Here is an 18,532-nt window from a genome sequence, read left to right as displayed (position 1 = left end):
AGGTCTGGAATGGACGAGATACCAGGCGCTGGGATGTTACACAAGGAGAACTGAACCTGGAGCAAGGAGAACTGAACCTGGGTGGTAGTAGCCTAGTGGGTAACACACTCGCCTATGAACCAGAAGACCCGTGTTCAAATCCCACTTACTACCATTGTGTCCCTGAGCAAGACACTTAACCCTAAGTTGCTCCAGGGAGACTGTCCCTGTAAATACTGATTGTAAGTCGCTCTGGATAAGGGCGTCTGATAAATGCTGTAAATGTAAATGTTCAATAGCATTATCCCAGCAGAAAGATCAGTATATGCTCTGTTTTGGTTCTATCTAAAGGCACCTGTGCTCAGAGTCCAGCCCCGTGCCACTGTATCGGCATGTACCATTTGAGAGCAAATGGTCTATGGAGACATATCCCTGGAGGGTCAACTCAACCTCCAGATGGTAAAGTATCTTGACTGATGTTAAGTACAAGGATGACGATCTCAAGTCCACAAGTCCATTGCCAGACCTGTCACCCAAGACAGGACAAAGGCTGGTCTCAGGTAACAACCAAATATAAAGAAATATCAATTGTCCTCAGTAAATTGTTACATTTTTTACATTTTTAAAAATGCAATGTAATGTCATGCAAGACAAAACATTATGTTAAAAATATATAATTTATACATCTGTTCTTACAGATTGTCTAAACAGCAGCAGCTAGAAGCTGTCTTTTAATTGAGTTGTTCAGTTATTGACCAGAAGGGGGCGCAGTTAGGCCACTTCTGAACTTCAGTAATTCACCTGCAAACCATTTAAAGCCCAATATTTCCACTGTCTCATCACTAATAGACCTGCTGTGTTCCGATATGGCACATCAGCAAACTCACTTGGCAGATAATAACGACCGCAACTGATTTATAGACATTCTGAATGCAGTGAGCATAACTGTGAGAAGGTTTCCACATCTGCACACCAGGCATTGTTTAGATAAAGGCAACAACACCTCTTTTCCTTAGTCTTATCCATGCAGTTACTTGAAAAATCATCCAGCGGTTTGCTTTTAGTCACCTGGAAAAATAATCTTCTGGAAATATATTTTTTCTTTTTCTACTCTCCTAATTAATGGTGTTCACATTAATTTTTTTTAAAGACAAACTAGTTAATTATTTCCATTACTTCCAAAACAGCCTATGATGTTCTTCATTCAACCCCAAACTCTGGTGTGTGTTGAGTTCTTGTCTTGCTCTGAAACATTATGATCACTGGTTTGAATTTTGAACAGACTCATAGATGGGGGGTGGATCACTTATCCTCCATCATTCCCTTGTTGTAGTTCTGGTGCATGCCAGAACATTGAATTATCCTTTTCTGGCCTTGTTGGTTCTACTCCCTGGTTGTGTCACTTTGCACTGGCCATAGACCTTCACAAATGCCGTCCAAATCAAATTCTATTTAGTAAAGTGTCTTCTGGGTCAGAGTCCATGTACTTTAACTCAATAATAAAGCCCTGTGGACTATTGCCATGCCAGCCCTATGGATTAGACAAAGCCAGTCCAAACTGTTCCCTGATCAAGATATCTTTTTTGGTAGATTTGGTAAACTACAATGCACTTGTAGTGCACTACAATGCACTACAATGTGACCCTCTTTAAGTTTGCCATGTTGAAGTGGCTTTTCATAAAAAGCCTGTGCCAAAAGAACTTAGTGTAATGTAATAGTCTAGAGCTCCCTTCTCCACTGGGTACTTTGCTGTGCCAACAAACACTGCTTTGCAGACAAAATATCTCAAAGAACAAGCCGAAGGCTCTGAGGAAGCATTCGTGATTCTTAGAAAATTGGAGCCATGTGCATGGGAGAGATCTAAACCCCATGGCCTGAGGAGAGTTCCCTGAAATCTTGAAAAATGCAGATGAAGATGCATTCTGACTGTGTACTAGTCTGAAAGTGGTAAATATGTTTTCTATCTCATTAACATTTGTTGCATTAGCCTTTGGCTTTTAAAAACTTCTTAAAACGTACATACGTTTGGGTGGAAGGACTTCTTTTGAGAGGCACAACCATGTTTTTTGTATGACGTCACCGAATGGACACAGAAATGGTTTCACTGACATCTCTAAAATATAACTTCATTTTTGTAAAATACTATAATGGGAATGTAACTAATATTACGTACAGTAAATATACATAAAGATACAGCCCTCTGTAAGATCGTTTCTCTACCTAAGAAAATACCTTTTCTGAGTGCAGGTTTTTAACAAAAAGTCCACGCAGCAGTGGTAGCTGTTTACTGTCTGATTTTGAACCTTGGTGCTGCTTGCTTTTTATTGTAACATATGGCATAACTTACAAACTCTGGATGGAAACAAACACAACTTAAGAAAGAACTTTTTTTCTTCATTTACAAAATCTGGGCTTGATTTACACAAGCCTCATTCCCAGAAAATATAGTTTTCACTGGATGTTCATGGCTTTAAGTGGAACAGAACAAGCCGCCACATGTGTTTCAAATAAGGCAAGGTTGGACCTTAACACTTAAAATTGTACTTTTAATCACTTAGCCTAAAATTAAATAGTTTATTAAGTACAGTTTCTTTCATTAATTTATCTGGTTATCTTAAAAAACCTAACTAAACTGATATTGGTGTCTCTTAGGGTGTTCATATTTGAACTCTTGCTTAACAACTTTACCTTTTTTATCTTGTTTGTCTCAAATGCTAAAAATGTCGTTATTTCAACGAATAACCACAGAATTGTTTTAGGAAATCGTTGTAGAAAAGAGGAACTGGTATTCGTATTTAATTTACTGGACATCGATCTGAATGGCTGAGAACCCGCCCACTCTCTCCTCGTGTGCACGTCGTAAAGCCATCAAAGGACCGGGGCTTCCCTGCCCAGAAGACCCCTCAGTGAGAGCCTCCCCCTTCCCGGTCCTGCTTCAGATTAGGGGACGAGGTCTCCCTGGTCAAATGAGCCATGTACAGTTTTCGGATCGCGAGATTCGGTCACGCCGCGCTTCCACATTGGCTCTTGTTTCTATGGATGTGCCATTCATCTTCAGGCGTAAGCTTTAAGGTAAATGAAAATGCTTCTGATCCAGTCTGCTCTTTTTCTTGGAGTTGTCATTGGGACCGGTCGCGGTGAGCTCGGGCTTCTCGCTCCCTTTTTTTCCCACCGTGGTTCCGGCTCTCTGCGGTTCGAGATCAAAGCCCAGCCGGAGCCTTTATATCCCATCGGAATTTCCGAAGTTGCGACAGCGTGGGGCTGCTTTTAACGCAGATCACCGGCTCGATTACTGCATATAAAGCCAGCGCTGTTCGTTTCAATTCACGTGAATGAGTCTCTTTACCTGCTGAAATGCAATCTGTTCCACTGTATTCCACATCACTGCTGCTCCACAATTTCGCAAACAAGAGACCTCGATTACAGAGACCTCGGCCATGAAATGCATCTAACACGACTGTCCTTGACGCAAATACGACGTGAAGCGTGAATATATTAGTGTTGTCCGATTCGCGAATGAATCGTTGTATCCGGTTCTTTTAAGTGAACGGTTAGACCTCTTTGTTGCATGCACATGTAGTGCGTTTTTTCCAGGGACTATTCAGACCTGTTTTATGTACCTTCTCAAGTGCTGATCCAAGAGTTCTGAAAAGCAAGGTCACTCACAGGCACAGCTGCTGTCTTCAGTTGTTCCCCTTGTGTGAATTGTATCTTGAAATAGGTCTGGGGACAGAAACGGATGTAAGCATTTCGAAACAGGACTGTCTCTGAAATCCACCCAGCTGAAATCTACTCATGGATTTAACTTTTTGTGCTTCAGGACAGTCGGGAGGACAGTTCAGTGCCACAACCCGATGAGGTGGCACAGTGGTGGGGAGAGTGGAGCAGCTGGACCACCTGCTCTCGAACCTGCGGTGGAGGGGTCCGCTCCCAGGAACGCCACTGTCTTCAACAAAGGTGAGAACAAAGAGACTTCTTTGAAGTTATACCTTGCACTTCAGCCATCCATTTGGTTGCTCGGGGGGGGACAGTGGAGGGGTGGTGGTGCTTGTCTGGGCTAATGCCCCATGTCAGGGCCACTGGTTGATTCATTGTGTCAGTTTGACCCCCATTTGAACCCTTGCTGGGTAATGCCACTTGTAATCATCTTTATGAAATTTGCTAATGCACTTGCTAATGTGGCCACTCTATTATTTTAGGTGGATATAATCTGTGAATAGTGAGAGAGGCGTTTCCCTCTTTTATCAGGGATCTTTTTTTAACTTGTGCTGTGCAACAGAGCCTTCTTGCACATTGCCTCCATGTTTCCTGACAAAGAAATCAAACGTTTGGAATTTTTTGTATTAATCATTTCCCATGCTCTTTTTGTGCATTAATATTTAAGTTTATTTGTTTATTTAAACATAGATGTCACCATGTGTGTGTGTGTGTGTTTGTGTGTGGTATATAAGTTTGAAGTTTTGATGTCTGAAGTTGACTTGTCATTTCAGCTATATACATGTTCGACAGTACATAGTGAAACAAAATATCATTTCTCTGGAACCTGGTGTTACATGTAACTTTTGAACAATGAAACCAAGTTATATACTGACATAAAGTGCGCGTGTGCGACACCGAAAAACTGGGCTACATAGAGTGCAAATGGTGCATTAATAGATAATATTACTTAATATAACAGAGGTAATGTGTGCGTGTTTGTCAGACCAGAGTGGAAAGTGTCTGAGTGTTCAGGTGTCTGATGGTTTGTGGAAAGAAGCTATTACACAGTTTGGTGGTGAGGACCCAGAAGCTTCATTACCTTTTTCCAGATGGCAGCAGGGTGAAGAGTTAATGTGAGGGGTGTGTAGAGTCCTCACAATGCTGGTTGCTTTCTGGATGTAGCGTGTGTGGTAAATGTCCATTATGGAGGGAGGAGAGATTCCGATGATCTTCTCAGATGTCCTTACTATCCGCTGTAGGATCTTGTGGTGCAGTTTCCATACCAGACAGCGATGCAGCTTGTCAGAATGCTCTCAAAAGTCCCTCTATAGAAGGTGGTGAGCTTGGGTGGTGGAAGATGGGCTTTCCCCAGTCTCCACAGGAAGTAGAGATGCTGCTGGGCTTTCTTTGCTGTTGAGCTGATGTTGAGATTCCAGGATCCAGGATTCTCCTTTAGATGAACACTGTGGAACTCTGTGTTCTTGACTATCTCCACATATGATCCGTCGATGTTCAGTGGAGAGTGTTCCCTCCGTTGTCTTCTGAAGTCAACAATCATCTCCTTCTTTTTGATGAAATCAGAAGTTTGCTGGTTCGAATCCTGAGGCGCCAAGGTGCCACTGAGGTGCCACTGAGCAAAGTACCGTCCCCACACACTGGTCCCCCGGCGCCTGTCATGGCTGCCCACTGCTTACTAAGGGTGATGGGTTAAAAGCAGAGGACACATTTTGTTGTGTGCACCATGTGCTGTGCTGAAGTGTATGACAATCAATTCACTTTCACATCACTTTCATACCACCATTTATTCATTCATTTTCAGATCATAAAATAAAAAAAAAACCTTCTCTTTCAATGTGTTTTCTTTATTTTCATGACCATTTACATTGGTAGATTCTCACTGAAGGCATCAAAACTATGAATGAACACATGTGGAGTTATGTACTTAACAAAAGTGAAATAACTGAAAACATGTTTTATATTCTGGTCTCTTCAAAATAGCCACCATTTGCTCTGATTACTGCTTTACACACTCTTGGCATTCTCTCGATGAGCTTCAAGAGGTCGTCACCTGAAATGGTTTTCCAACTATCTTGAAGGAGTTCCCAGAGGTGTTTCGCACTTGTTGCACCTTCACTCTGCGGTCCAGCTCACCCTGAACCATCTGGATTGGGTTCAGGTCCGGTGACTGTTGAGGCCAGGTCTCCATTTTTTGTTAAGTACATAACTCCACTTCATTCCCACCGTGTTCATTCATAGTTTTGATGCCTTCAGTAAGAATCTACCAATGTAAATGGTCATGTACTGTATATATTGCTGGGCCTCAATATATTGCCGTATTAATACTCTGACCTTCTTTTCGTTGTCACTGTATAACTGGTTTACGTGATATTTATTCACAAGCTTTATTTATTTTGTTGTATTAGTAACATGTTTTTGTTGTTTTTTCTGTTCTTGCTCAGACGTACAACCACACAGGTCAGTACCTCCTTATGTTCAGGATCATCAAAGCAATACCAGCTGTGTAGGAATCAGGTAAGAGAACATAAATCTTTCATAGTCACAAATAAAACTTAAATGTTATCCTCTGCTATGCAGTGCTTGTGTTTTTCTGTCACGATGGCTGGATATGGCGAGGAAGAAGGATGCATATGCACAACGTCGCGAAACGGGGGTTTAACACATGGTAGACAAGGTGGACAAGAACAAGGGGACCATCACCAAACAATGACCCGACACGAACAGACATAAACAGGGCAGCTTTATTCAATTATACATAGGTGATAACAATCAGGAAACATAACACAGGACCAACATGAAACTTCGGTCCGAACTCCAGACCCGGGGGACTGGATCATGACATTACCACAACTCGTGCCACCCAAAAACGGTCCATGAAAGGGGTGGAGGAAGTCCATAAGGACGAGTGGGGGCTGTCCTGCACTGACGGCTTCAGGCCCGAGCCAAAGCACGGCTCATCTGAGGGGGACCGGCATCCTGTCCGCCATCCACAGCGCTTGCTGCTCCCATCAGTCTCCTCCACGCTCCGCTGAGAAGTCCACACCTGGACTGTGCAATGGGTCTCCTCGACCCCATGGTAGCTTTCATAGGCCGTCAAGGTCTGGCCGCACAAATTTGTTGGTACTCCCTCCTCCGGAATTGCCAGGGGAAACATAGACAGTGTGACAGATCTTCTCGAGAGTCTGTCAGGCTTGGGGAAACAATAAAAACATGGCATGGATCTTGGCAGGAAACTGCCGATTAAAGGAGGTGCATAGCTAGAATCCAGACGAGACGGCAGCGTCAGGTGAAGTCCATACCCAGAATCGTCCTCTCGACAAACCACGGCTCCTTGGATCTCTGCGGGGCGGCATTGGCTACCTCCAAATTTGATCGGGTCATTCTGTCACAATGGCAGGACATGGCGAGGGAAAAGGATGCATACGCACAATGTCACGAAACTGGGGTTTAATACATGGTAGACAAGACAAGGGGAACATCACCAAACAATGAACCGATGGCGAACAGACTCGAACGGGGCAGCTTTATACAATCATACATAGGTGATAAAAATCAGAAAACATAACACAGGACCAACATGAAACTCCGTTCTGAAATAAGGACCCTGGAGTTGCCCCTGCCGGACTGGATCATGACAGTTTCAGATCCACCCTCGAATTGTGCTTAAATAGGTTAATCTTCATTCTGTTCCAGCTTTAGCACTCTTTCAATTGTTAAAAGGCCAACTTTGTATTAACAGTTCTTGGATATTTCTTGTTCATGTGTATGCCAATATTGTATTAACAATAACCAATGTATGTACTTACTATATAATTGTACTGTATAATGCAGTAGTGCAGTGCACAGTTCTGTGTACATCATTGTCGAGCTCTGTTGTTCAAGAAACACAGATGTACCCAGATATACAGTGCTTCTGGAAAGTGTTCACAGCACAAACCTTATTCCAAAATGTATGAAACTTTTTTTCTTCAGAACTCTACAGACAACACCCCCTAATGACAAAGTGAAAAAAAGTTTACTTGAGGTTTTGGAAAATGTATTAAAAATAAAAAGCTGAGAAAGCAAATGTAAGTATTCACAGCTTGTGCCGTGAAGCTCAAAATTGAGCACCGGTGCCTCCTGTTTCCCATGATCATCCTTGAGATGGTTCTGCAGCTTAGTTGGAATCCACCGGTGGGCAAAACAGTTGATTGGACCTGATTTGGAAAGGCACACACCTGTCTATATAAGGTCCACCTAATCTGAGTGATTGGGAGAGAAGGTCCTTAGTCAGGGATGAACCTGATGGTCACTCTGAGTGCCAGGGGTCCTCTGTGGACAGAGGAGAACCTTCTAAAAGGACAATGATCTCTGCAGCTATCCACCAATCAACCCTGTATGGTAGAGTGGCCAGGTGATTAGTAAAAGGCACATGGCAGCCCGCCTGGAGTTGGCCTAAAGGCACGTGAAGGACTCTCAGCTAAAATGTCAAGTAATTTTTTTTCACATTGTCATTATGGGGTGTTGTGTGTAGAATCATAAGAATTTCCCTTTGTATTTCATATTTTCTTTTTTTTGTATGTTTGCATGTATAGCCTTGTTCGAAGAGCAGAATAAGCTTCAAGCAGCACCAGTGCTCTCAGTTCAATGGCAAGGCATTTGGCAGAAGACACTATGTATGGGTTCCTCTATATCCAGGTGAAATCTTGATTTTCTTATTCCGCTCAGGAGAACTGTAGGAATTTAGTCGATTCAAACTTTAAAGGCACCTGCCTAATATGCAGTGCAGCTCTATCATGCCTCCAAAACTGCTCTAGCCTGTCAAAGCATGGACTCCACAGTACCTGGGGTCCAGGATCAAGATCAAGATCTTCAATACAAGATATCTTGTATTGAACAGTTGTATCCTGCTGAAAGAGGCCAAAGCCTCTTAATTAACCCAATATGCTTCACAGTGGGTATGGAGTGTGCCTATGATGAAAATGACACACCTCTCTCATCTTTTTAGGTGGGTCAACTTTTGGTGGCTGCCAAATTCTTTTTTGCCCCAGTGTAGGTGGTACATGACAAAGTAACATTTGCTCGAATGTCAGGACCCAAGGTTTTAGCATCGCCCAGTGTCATATTGCCCCTGCATCTACCTTTCACACGATCTACGAGAAAACATGATGCATCAGTCCGAGCCACTGTGCATAAATTAGCGTTTGTCACCAATTACTTTAATTTGCACTTCATTGGCCATTCTTTTTTTGTTGAAAAAAAGACCTGTCTAAGACCTGTCATTTTGATTCAAACTTGCACAGATTCTTCTCACATAGTGATTTTAATGAAGTGGCTGATTAGATAAAGTGATTAATTTACTGTGATGGACGTGCATTTGTTATGAAAAATGTATTTGTATCTTGATTGTATCCCTGGTGTCATCTTTTCAGATGACTACATAAGCATCTCTAACAAGCCATGTGACCTCCAGTGCACAACTACCACTGGTGAGAGACAGCTGCTGGTGCCAGCCCATGATGGCACATACTGCAGAGATGGCATTTTCCAGGGTGTCTGCATTGAAGGACAGTGCCAGGTACCCTGCTTTGCAATTTATCACAACAATAAGAAATGATTAACAATAAACAAAGATGCACTGCTATCTGATGGTTTTTCTGATTTCAGCATCACCAAGGTTAAATACTGAACCTCTAAAATATAAATATAATAGGAATAACATTTCTACATATGTAGTAATTTAATTATTTTGCTTGTTTCAAATGGTCAGTGGTGATGAACACTAGTTTTATTTCCATTAATATTTGTAACATTTTATATGATATATTTTTATTTAAAGTAAATAAATGAACAAGTGCAATACTGTTTATTTACAAAAACACCCTTTTTCCAATAGTATTTATTTTCTCTGTTCCACTAAGAGGGTGGGCTGTGATGGACAGCTTTACTCTAGGAAAATCATTGACAAGTGTGGCATGTGTGGGGGCAATGGAAGCTCTTGCTATCGTGTATCGGGGTCCTACCGAAAAGGAATCACACAGTTAGGTATACCTTCTACTGCACATACATTATTTTAAACTTTCTGTAACCTTTACTACAACACATCCATAGACTGTTAGGAAATAATACATTTCAACATTTTCTTAAGATGTACACACAACAGAAAATAAAATCCTGTTTCTGTACTGTACTGTGGTTTATACAGGATACTTGTTTATAACCAACATTCCCTCTGGAGCTACGGACATACAAATTATTGAACGTCGAAAGACAGAAAATATCCTGGGTAAGACCTTGAACAATTGACGTCACAATGTCCTCATGATTGTGGGAGTTTAAACATTCCAGTTAAACATGCCAGTTCAGAAAAATATTTCTGAAATCTTGCTACTTTTATAAAGGGATACTTGCTCATTTTGAATGTCTGCATTTGGGAGGGATGTTGGTCTCAAAGATGAGGTGGCAACCATTCAAAGTGCCAGACATCAGTGTAGCCATGTCAATTCTTGAAGATTTGAAACACCTTTGTATTGGTTACTTGTAGTGTACTTGTCTGCTCAGCACCCATCAGTGGCTATATAAAAATAATTTATAACTATGGGTGGGAGGGCTTTGATCTGAGTCTGGAGTGGGAAGCATGGGAGAGTTGTTTATGAAAAGCCCAAACCTGGTATTTGAACAGCACCTTCCATTCATTAAAATGATTTATGTGATGTTTAAATTGCATTTTCTTGGAAACTAGGAACAAGAAAAACTATTTTAACCCCTGACTTTTAAACAAACCCTATGGATCTTCTTCAGCTCTCTCAGATGAAGCTGGTAAATTCTTTTTCAATGGCAACATGGTATTTGACAATCCACGTAACTTTAACATTGCTGGGACAATCTTCAAGTACAGAAGACCCATTAGTGTCTTCTCAGATGGCTTTGAGTACATCATAGGCCAGGGTCCCACCAGCGAAGGACTGAACGTCATGGTAGGTACTTAGGTATGTACTGAACACTTACATAAAATGACCTTCTCATAATATGCTCAGTCTTTCAGCAATGGCTAATATCAACTGAATTCTAAATTAGAAATTATAATTAAATTATAAATTGCAATTCTGAGATGGCAGTGCTACTGTAAACGTATGTAAGATGACTTTCAATCCTTATTTATTTATTTCATCAGTACTATAATCAGAATGGGAAGATGCCTCACATTACGTATGAGTACACAGTACCTCACTACCCAGATCCCAATCTGGAAGTGCCACTGGCTGCAGCAGTGCTTGAAGCCAAAGAGAAGGTGGCACCACTGATGGGAACGCTGATGCTTTCTGCTCCAACTCCGGACCTTCCAGCTACAGTTTCACCAAGCAGTAACACAACTCCCAGCACAAGGTCGAGTGAGCTCTCCTTCACCCACAATGAAATCGAGAGCAGTGAGCATTACAAGAAGCATGGAAATAACCAAAGCATACCAATAGCTCCTCAGATCTTGGAGCCAGGAGACTGGGAGCTGCAGACTCCTCTCAATCTCAGTAGTGTTCCCAGCCTCCATCTGCTCTTTTCTTCTACACTTAATGAATTGGAGAAGAAACAGGGTCTGCAGAGGGTCCCAGACAGCAGGTTGGGTGAGTAAGTGCTGTAGGTGTTTCAGAGTATCATAATTTCCCAAGGACATGGAGATCATGCCACCAATCAGCAGTGCTTTTACATCGGCAATTCCATGTAGTCTGGACACACCTACTCTGTGAAGGCTACATATATTTATTTTACACTGCTTAAAAAAATAAAGGGAACACAAAAATATGACATCCTAGATCTGCATAAATTAAGTGTTTTTATCAAATACTTTGTTCTTTACATAGTTGAATGTGCTGATTACAAAATCACACAATTATCAATGGAATTCAAATTTATCAACCAATAGAGGTCTAAGTTTTGAGTCACACCAACTCGTGGTGTTGATGGATGCAGCGAGACTTGATGTCCCATGTGTTCAATTGGATTCTGAACGGTGGGCGAGTCCATAGCCTTCATCTTGCATGAACTTCTGATACACTCCAACCACATGAGGTCTAGCATTGCCTTGCATTAGGAGGAACCCAGGGCAAACCACACAAACAAATGGTCTCACAAGGGGTCCGAGGATCTGATCTTGGTACCTAATGGCAGTCAGGCTACCTCTGGTGAGCTCATAGGGGCTGTGCGATCCACCCCACACCATTACTGACCCACTGCCAAAGCAAGTCATGCTTGAGGATGTTGCAGGCTGCAGAAAGTTCTACAGACTCTGTCTTATCTGTTATATGTGCTCAGTGTGAACCTGCTTTCATCTGTGAAGAGCACAGGACACCAGTGGCAAATTTGCCATTCTTGGTGTTCTATGGCAAATGGCAAATGTTCTGCACAGTGTTGGGCTGTAAGCATAACTCCCACCTGTGGACATCGGGCCCTCATTCCAGCCTCATGGAGTCTGTTTCTGAACGTTTGAGCAGATGCATTTTATTAGGGATGCCTTGCTAATTGCCTATAATTTCCACCTGATGTCTATTCAGCATGTGAATTGATTGTCAGTGTTTATTCCTTAGTGGACAGTTTGATTTCACAAAAGTGTGATAGACTTGGAGTTAGATTGTGTTTAAGTGTTCCCTTTGTTTTTTGAGCAGTGTATTTTCAACAGAAAACTGTTTTGTTGATCTGATTCCGAGTCGCCCTGCTTTACCTTAATGACTGCACACTATGTGCTGTTTCATAATCAGAAAAATGTAATGAATAATTGTTTCCATAATTGTCACTTGTATTGAATGCATGGAGATCTGGGCTAGTGAGGTGTGTGTGGTTGGTAGGTGGGGACATATAACCTTTGTAGTTTTGTATTTTTTCTAATCTGAGTGTCACTGTTGTTTTTTTCTGCTAGCAGAGTGATTGAATCTTTACCTTTTGACACTTTTCTGAAGGTCTGCCGTCTGCTTTCACATAGCCATATTTTACATAAATACATTATTTACCTCCTTCATTAGTGCATTAAAAATTGTTATCACTGCTTCAAAATCACATAGTTCATGAGTGAATGCAAACCACTGCCATTTCATCACAGGAATGAAGTTTGATAGAAATGGTTCTTCCAGTCCGAGTGACCTGCACCATACCTCACAGCCAGAATTAAGAAGCCAGTTCTTCAACCTGCTGGCTCTGCCTGGCTCCTCTCTCAGGAAGCAGTGTAAAGACTGCTCTTTCCTGAAATTCAACTCCAGCAACTCCCTAGACAACAATCTGGCCTTGGAAATCTTTCCAGGCAGTATGAATCTCTATGAAGCAAACACTATGGAGAATGGAGAGGAACCATCATACAAGCTCCATCCGGTGGAGGGAGTCCAAGCCTCAAACACTGAAAGGTCAGATTGTGGGATGAGTTATGTTTTGTTCTTTCATATGTCGTAATAACTTTAGATATTTTTTCATAACAATAACAATGTTATACAAACTGCATTTTATGTTAATGACATTATCATAGAAATTCATTATTTTCTAATAATAATTAAATATTAGATAATTAAAGCAACCTAATTGGTGGACAAAATGCAGCATGCTTAATATTATTGGCATACTGTTTCTAAATGATTTATGGTCTGATAAATGTTCACAGTGGTGGCCTAGAGGGTAAGGAAGTGTAATCGGTAGGTTGCGGGTTCAAATCCCGAACCCCCAAGGTACCACTCAGGTGTCACTGAGCAAAGTACTGTCCCCACACACCATCCCTGGGTGATGGGTTAAATGCAGAGGACACATTTCATTGTGTGCGCCATGTGCTGTGCTTCATAATGGTGATCACATTCACTTATTACAGGAGTAATATCCACCGTGCGGACAGGCTTTTTAAATGCATGTTACATGATGCACATAACATACACATTAAATTTCCTCTGTGCTCTGTGTCTACAGTAACGAGTTTGAGGTGGATTCTCTGGATCATGATATTAGTCTTGCTGACATGTATAGATGGAAGGTATCAGCATATGCACCCTGCAGCTCCACATGTACTACAGGTGCTGAAATGAATCTGCTAATACACCCTATACTGTACATTATGCAATATTCTTATATTACCATTGTTTTAAATTAGTCCACCAATCATACACCATTTACTCATATACTTAGTTTAGTTGCATACATTTAACTGAAAGTTGCCAGCAACTAAGCTTTTGTGAAATCGATCACTGGATGGTGGAAGTAAAATTATGAAATTCCAAATTCTGTTAGTATTCTTCTGTCATTTACAATGAATAGAACCTGTATAAACCCCTGCTAAAATGCCAAAAGGCCATGCTGATACTGTCCTACCCAAGGAGACTGAATGCTGTAATTACATCAAAATGTGCTCCATTTCTTAGGTTTTTATTTTAATTTTAGGATTTATTGTGTCATTTTTTACATCACAGAAACCCGGCATTTTAACAAGGTTGTGTAAACTATTTATGTAAACTGTAATTCACATCATGAAACCAATTAAGACATTAAGACAACTGGTGAAGATTATTTTATTTTCTTACAGTTATCATACATGTACCTGATATTTAGAAATATTAATTTGGTGCATTACAGGTATACGCACATCCTATGCTTTGTGTGTGCGTTATGATGGCCTGGAGGTGGATGAGCGTTATTGTGATGCTCTGACTCGACCTGAACACACCCAAGAATTTTGCTCTGGCAAGGAATGCCAACCCAGGCAAGCCAGTTGATGGTACTCCTAATACTTAGATCTATCAGAATTTGAGAGTTAAAATGAACAAAATGATTTGTGTGTGTGGTAGGTGGGAAACCAGTCGCTGGAGTGAATGCTCGCGAACATGTGGTGAAGGGTTTCAGTTCCGTACAGTCCGCTGCTGGAAGATGTTGGCTCCTGGCCTGGACAGCTCTGTGTATGATGAACTCTGCCAGTCCACTGAGCTTCAGAAACCCATGGCCCGCAAATCCTGCCGGAGCAAAGCCTGTGGCCCTCAGTGGGAGGTCTCTGAGTGGTCAGAGGTGGGATTTACTTTTGATGTATTGTGATCTGCCATTTTTGTTACTATATCAAAATGAAAGTGGTTATCATGGATGCTGCTATTTTTGTAAGTAATGAAGAAATAGTACTTTTTCATTTAATTCCTAGATCTTGTCTCAATGTGTTTAGCGTGTCTGTATGAAAGTGAAGCGATTGTAATTGTAAAACACTGCAGCACAGCACACGGTTCACACAATGAAAGGTGTCCTCTGAGAAAAGTACCACCCGGTACTTTGCTCAGTGGCACCTTGGCGGCTCAGCATTCTAACCTTCTGATTACGGGGACGCTTCCTTAACCCCTAGGCCATAACTGCCTGTCAACTGGGTGGGAATAATCCCTATTAACTAATTTAATGTTATCTTTGTAATTTTTTGCAGTGCACTGCAGCATGTGGGGGAGGCGGATTGCATAGACGTGATGTCCGCTGCTCCATGGAAACGCGCTTGTGCAACGAGTCTGCTCGGCCTCAGAGTGAGAAGGAGTGTTTTGGGCCACCTTGTGACCACAGATGGACTGTTTCTGATTGGGGACCTGTGAGTCTACCACTGGCTTTTAACTCCATGTGGTTTCGTGAAGGGTCAAGTCAGTCAGTTTATTTTTCTAAGGGGTTCCCATTCCTCTCCTTGAACTCCCCCTGACAATGTTTTCGTTCTAGCACTCTGCCAGGAACAGGACTGGGAACCCTGGTTAAATGTCAGTTAAAAAAAGGGCTTTATGCTGTCAAAGTATAAATATAAAAGAAGAAAAAACATAGAAATAAAATTCGAACCATAACACAATTATAAGATAAGACTTTATTGATCTCACACCAAGAAAATTCACTTGATACAAGAGTGAGAGAGGGGGGGAGATAGATAGGTAGATTACATAAATATGTTTTAATGAACCAGTGTTTGTAAATATTATGGAAGTATAATACATAATATAAAATTGAAATAGCCTCAGAAGGTATGTAAGTAGGGAGCTGTTAGTGATCAAATGAAGGCTTTTTCCTTAACCCTTTGTCCTCCTCTCCACTTGCCTCGCTCTTTTTCTCTTACTGGCTTGGTTCCTCTTTCTAAGTGTTCAGGAGTGTGTAGGGAGGGCAGAATGATGCGATACGTGCTCTGTAAGGACAGCAATGGCAACATCATCCCCGATAGCCAGTGTGACCAGGACCTGAAGCCTCTGGGGGTGTACCCATGTGGGGACAGGAACTGTCCTGCCCACTGGGTCGAGCAGGAGTGGGAGCAGGTGAGAAACAAATAAAGGAGAGTTTTTATAAACCCAGTGGTTTGAAACATCATTACAACATTACAAACCCATAGTAATTCCAGAACTGGTCATCACACAACAGCAATCTCCAATCTAGTACAGCTGCAAGGTTTCAAGAAGCCTGACTGGCAGTAAAACCTTTCTAAACTGTATTACTTTCACAGTGCAATGCGACGTGTGGCCGGGGGGTGAAGAGAAGGCAAGTGGTGTGTTCTGGTCTAGAGAATGCGGTCTTTAAAGAGTTCCCTGACCAAGCATGTGTCCTTGGCCTGAAGCCTGAGGAGACGACCCCCTGCTTCCAGAGACCCTGTGCCAAGTGGTTCACCACCTCCTGGTCACAGGTAAACTTTAGTTAATAGAGGGATCTAGGCTGCCAATTCTGATGGGGTTATTGTGAAGCAAACAGGTACAAAAGCAGTACATCCATTTTAAATACCCAGTGAAGAATTTCTTATCATGGTTAAATGACAAAACAGCTCATTCACATTTTTTTTTTTATTGGTCCAAGAAAAATGTCAGTGCCACTGTGCAAACAGACTTGCAAAACAGAATTTAGAATGTGTTTGTTGTAAAGGATTTTCTGAAATGTACAATATTTTAAATACATTCTAATAGCTGTGCCCATGACTTCTGTCTGCCTTGAACCATGCCCTGTGAGTTAACCAGTTTGTCCTCTATAGTGCAGCAAGACTTGTGGTAGCGGTCTACGCGTTCGAGAAGTGAAATGCTACCAAGGGGAGGAGCTGGGCCACAGCTGTAACTCTGGCCTGAAACCCGAATCCATGCAGGCATGTGAGGTCCAACCCTGTCCAACAGAAGCCCCAGGTAGTCCAACAGGCACATCGTGGGCTGGCTTAATTCTATAAAATGATCATCAGTAATGTAAGGTTGAACATAATTCTACTTATACAAACTAAAAAACATGACATGAAAAAACATGAATCATTTAGATAAAACTATTTGGCAGATGAAAAGAGTGGCAACAGGAATTCTTAGGGAGGTTGAGCTGCTGCTTCCTGCCGTAATCCTCTGTGTGTGAGAAAGCAGCAATCCGGTCACTGAATTTGAACTGGATATCAATCTCCACTCCAAGGTTCTTACGGTGGATATAAAAAGTCTGCACACCCCTGTTAAAATGTAAAGTTATTGTGATGTGAAAAAAATAGGTTACTATAAATCATTTCAAACTTTTCCCAACTTTAATGTGATACATAAAAAAAAAACAGTAAGATGGTTGCAAAGTGTGCACACCCTTAAACAAATAATCTGTTGAGTCACCTTTTGGTTTATTTAAAGCATTTTTTGAACTTTACATGTCATAGGTCAAGTTCTGAAATGATTAATTGCATATTTATAATAAGAACAACCTGCCATTTTAACAAGGCAGTATGACTTGTATCCAGCCTGAAATTTTGGAATGCAGAATGCAGCTAAGGGCTGGATTGAGAACAAACTCTTAAACATTTTCTTCATATTTTAGTGCACACAATAGTAAACACAGTGTGACTGTTCAACTTCTAGAGTACATCAAAATGGATAGCTTTTTTCATTAAATATACTATATATTGTTAATAGATACCATTGTTGCTACTAAGATGTTCTGATGTTGCTCTTATCTGTCTCCTGAGCAGAAAACTCTTGTCAGGACAAGGCGACGGCAAACTGTGCCTTGGTGCTGAAGGTGAGGCTGTGCACGCACTGGTACTACAGGAAAGCCTGCTGTCAGTCCTGCAGGGGCAGGGCCGCCTGACAGCCTTCTCCAATCTGCCTCACACCCCAACTGGTGCTACAGCCCTCGAACTTGAAACACATCCCGAAGGCAGCTCGCGCGACCAGACAACAAATGTCTCACTGGATCCTGACTGGTGTGGGAGAAACCGGATCACGTCATCCACTGTTAGGCAAGACTGGTGCAGTTTTATTTCTTTGATCAAGTCTGTAGCTCACTCAGATTTCTGTGCTTGTGAGCAGCTGTGTTACATATCACTTTTGAATAAATCTGTGTTTAAATAAAAGCCCAAGCTGTTTTTTATTCCAACATTTATATGCCTTACTTATTCTTTCTTTATCTAGCTAAGTTACATTTATAGATATAATCCTTTTGACTGTTTGCTCCCCCTTAAAACCATATGTACTCAGTTTATAGCCGTAATGGGCTGAGCAATGACTGATATGCTAAAGAATTTCGTTCAGTCACATTAATCAGTCTTAATCAGTCAGGACTCTAGAGCTTCTCCAAAAAAGATGGTAAACATACACGGGCTCCAAACATTTACTGCCAACGGTAAATATTTGTATGCTGCTTGTACTGTCATTCTTTTTCTGAATAGCATTTGAATATTTCAGAACTCTGTAACTGGCTCAGGTTTTAGTAAGTTCACTGGCATTGCAATCTGAGGTCTGACATTTAAATGTTTACTGTGAGTAAAAATATTTGTATTTCTTTGGAAGGATGAGCGAGAAAGGGAATGAGACAAACAAATGTACGTTTTTAAGTGTGCATGCCAAATTCGCCGATCTGACTACTACTCTCCTAAGTGGGGAGGCTAGATGAAAGGAAAAGA

At 41.5% G+C, this 18,532-nt stretch overlaps 1 protein-coding gene across 7 annotated transcripts; it reads left to right on the top strand.

The window, feature by feature from the left end:
- The first annotated feature begins 2,826 nt into the window (after positions 1-2,826).
- Positions 2,827-17,974, top strand: LOC114802279 (ADAMTS-like protein 2). 7 transcript variants are annotated; one of them, XM_029001035.1, is made up of 18 exons: positions 2,827-3,051; positions 3,800-3,936; positions 6,138-6,210; positions 8,271-8,373; positions 9,108-9,253; positions 9,597-9,720; positions 9,881-9,961; positions 10,477-10,652; positions 10,850-11,294; positions 12,764-13,061; positions 13,609-13,712; positions 14,269-14,395; positions 14,481-14,694; positions 15,092-15,247; positions 15,777-15,947; positions 16,133-16,309; positions 16,649-16,793; positions 17,600-17,974. In XM_029001035.1, exons 1-18 carry the CDS (start codon positions 2,953-2,955, stop codon positions 17,716-17,718), a joined length of 2,895 nt encoding a protein of 964 aa, XP_028856868.1. In that variant the 5' UTR covers positions 2,827-2,952; the 3' UTR covers positions 17,719-17,974. The 7 variants fall into 7 exon arrangements, with proteins under 7 accessions (XP_028856868.1, XP_028856869.1, XP_028856872.1 ...); XM_029001036.1 differs by lacking the exon at positions 17,600-17,974 and having other exon boundaries at positions 16,654-16,787; XM_029001039.1 differs by lacking the exons at positions 2,827-3,051; positions 3,800-3,936 and having other exon boundaries at positions 6,170-6,210; positions 8,271-8,683; positions 9,597-9,715.
- Positions 17,975-18,532: the final 558 nt, after the last annotated feature.

Source organism: Denticeps clupeoides, chromosome 13 (genome assembly GCF_900700375.1).
Source record: "Denticeps clupeoides chromosome 13, fDenClu1.1, whole genome shotgun sequence".
In the NCBI taxonomy this organism is placed as follows: domain Eukaryota; kingdom Metazoa; phylum Chordata; class Actinopteri; order Clupeiformes; family Denticipitidae; genus Denticeps; species Denticeps clupeoides.
This window is presented reverse-complemented; position numbering and strand designations above follow the sequence as displayed.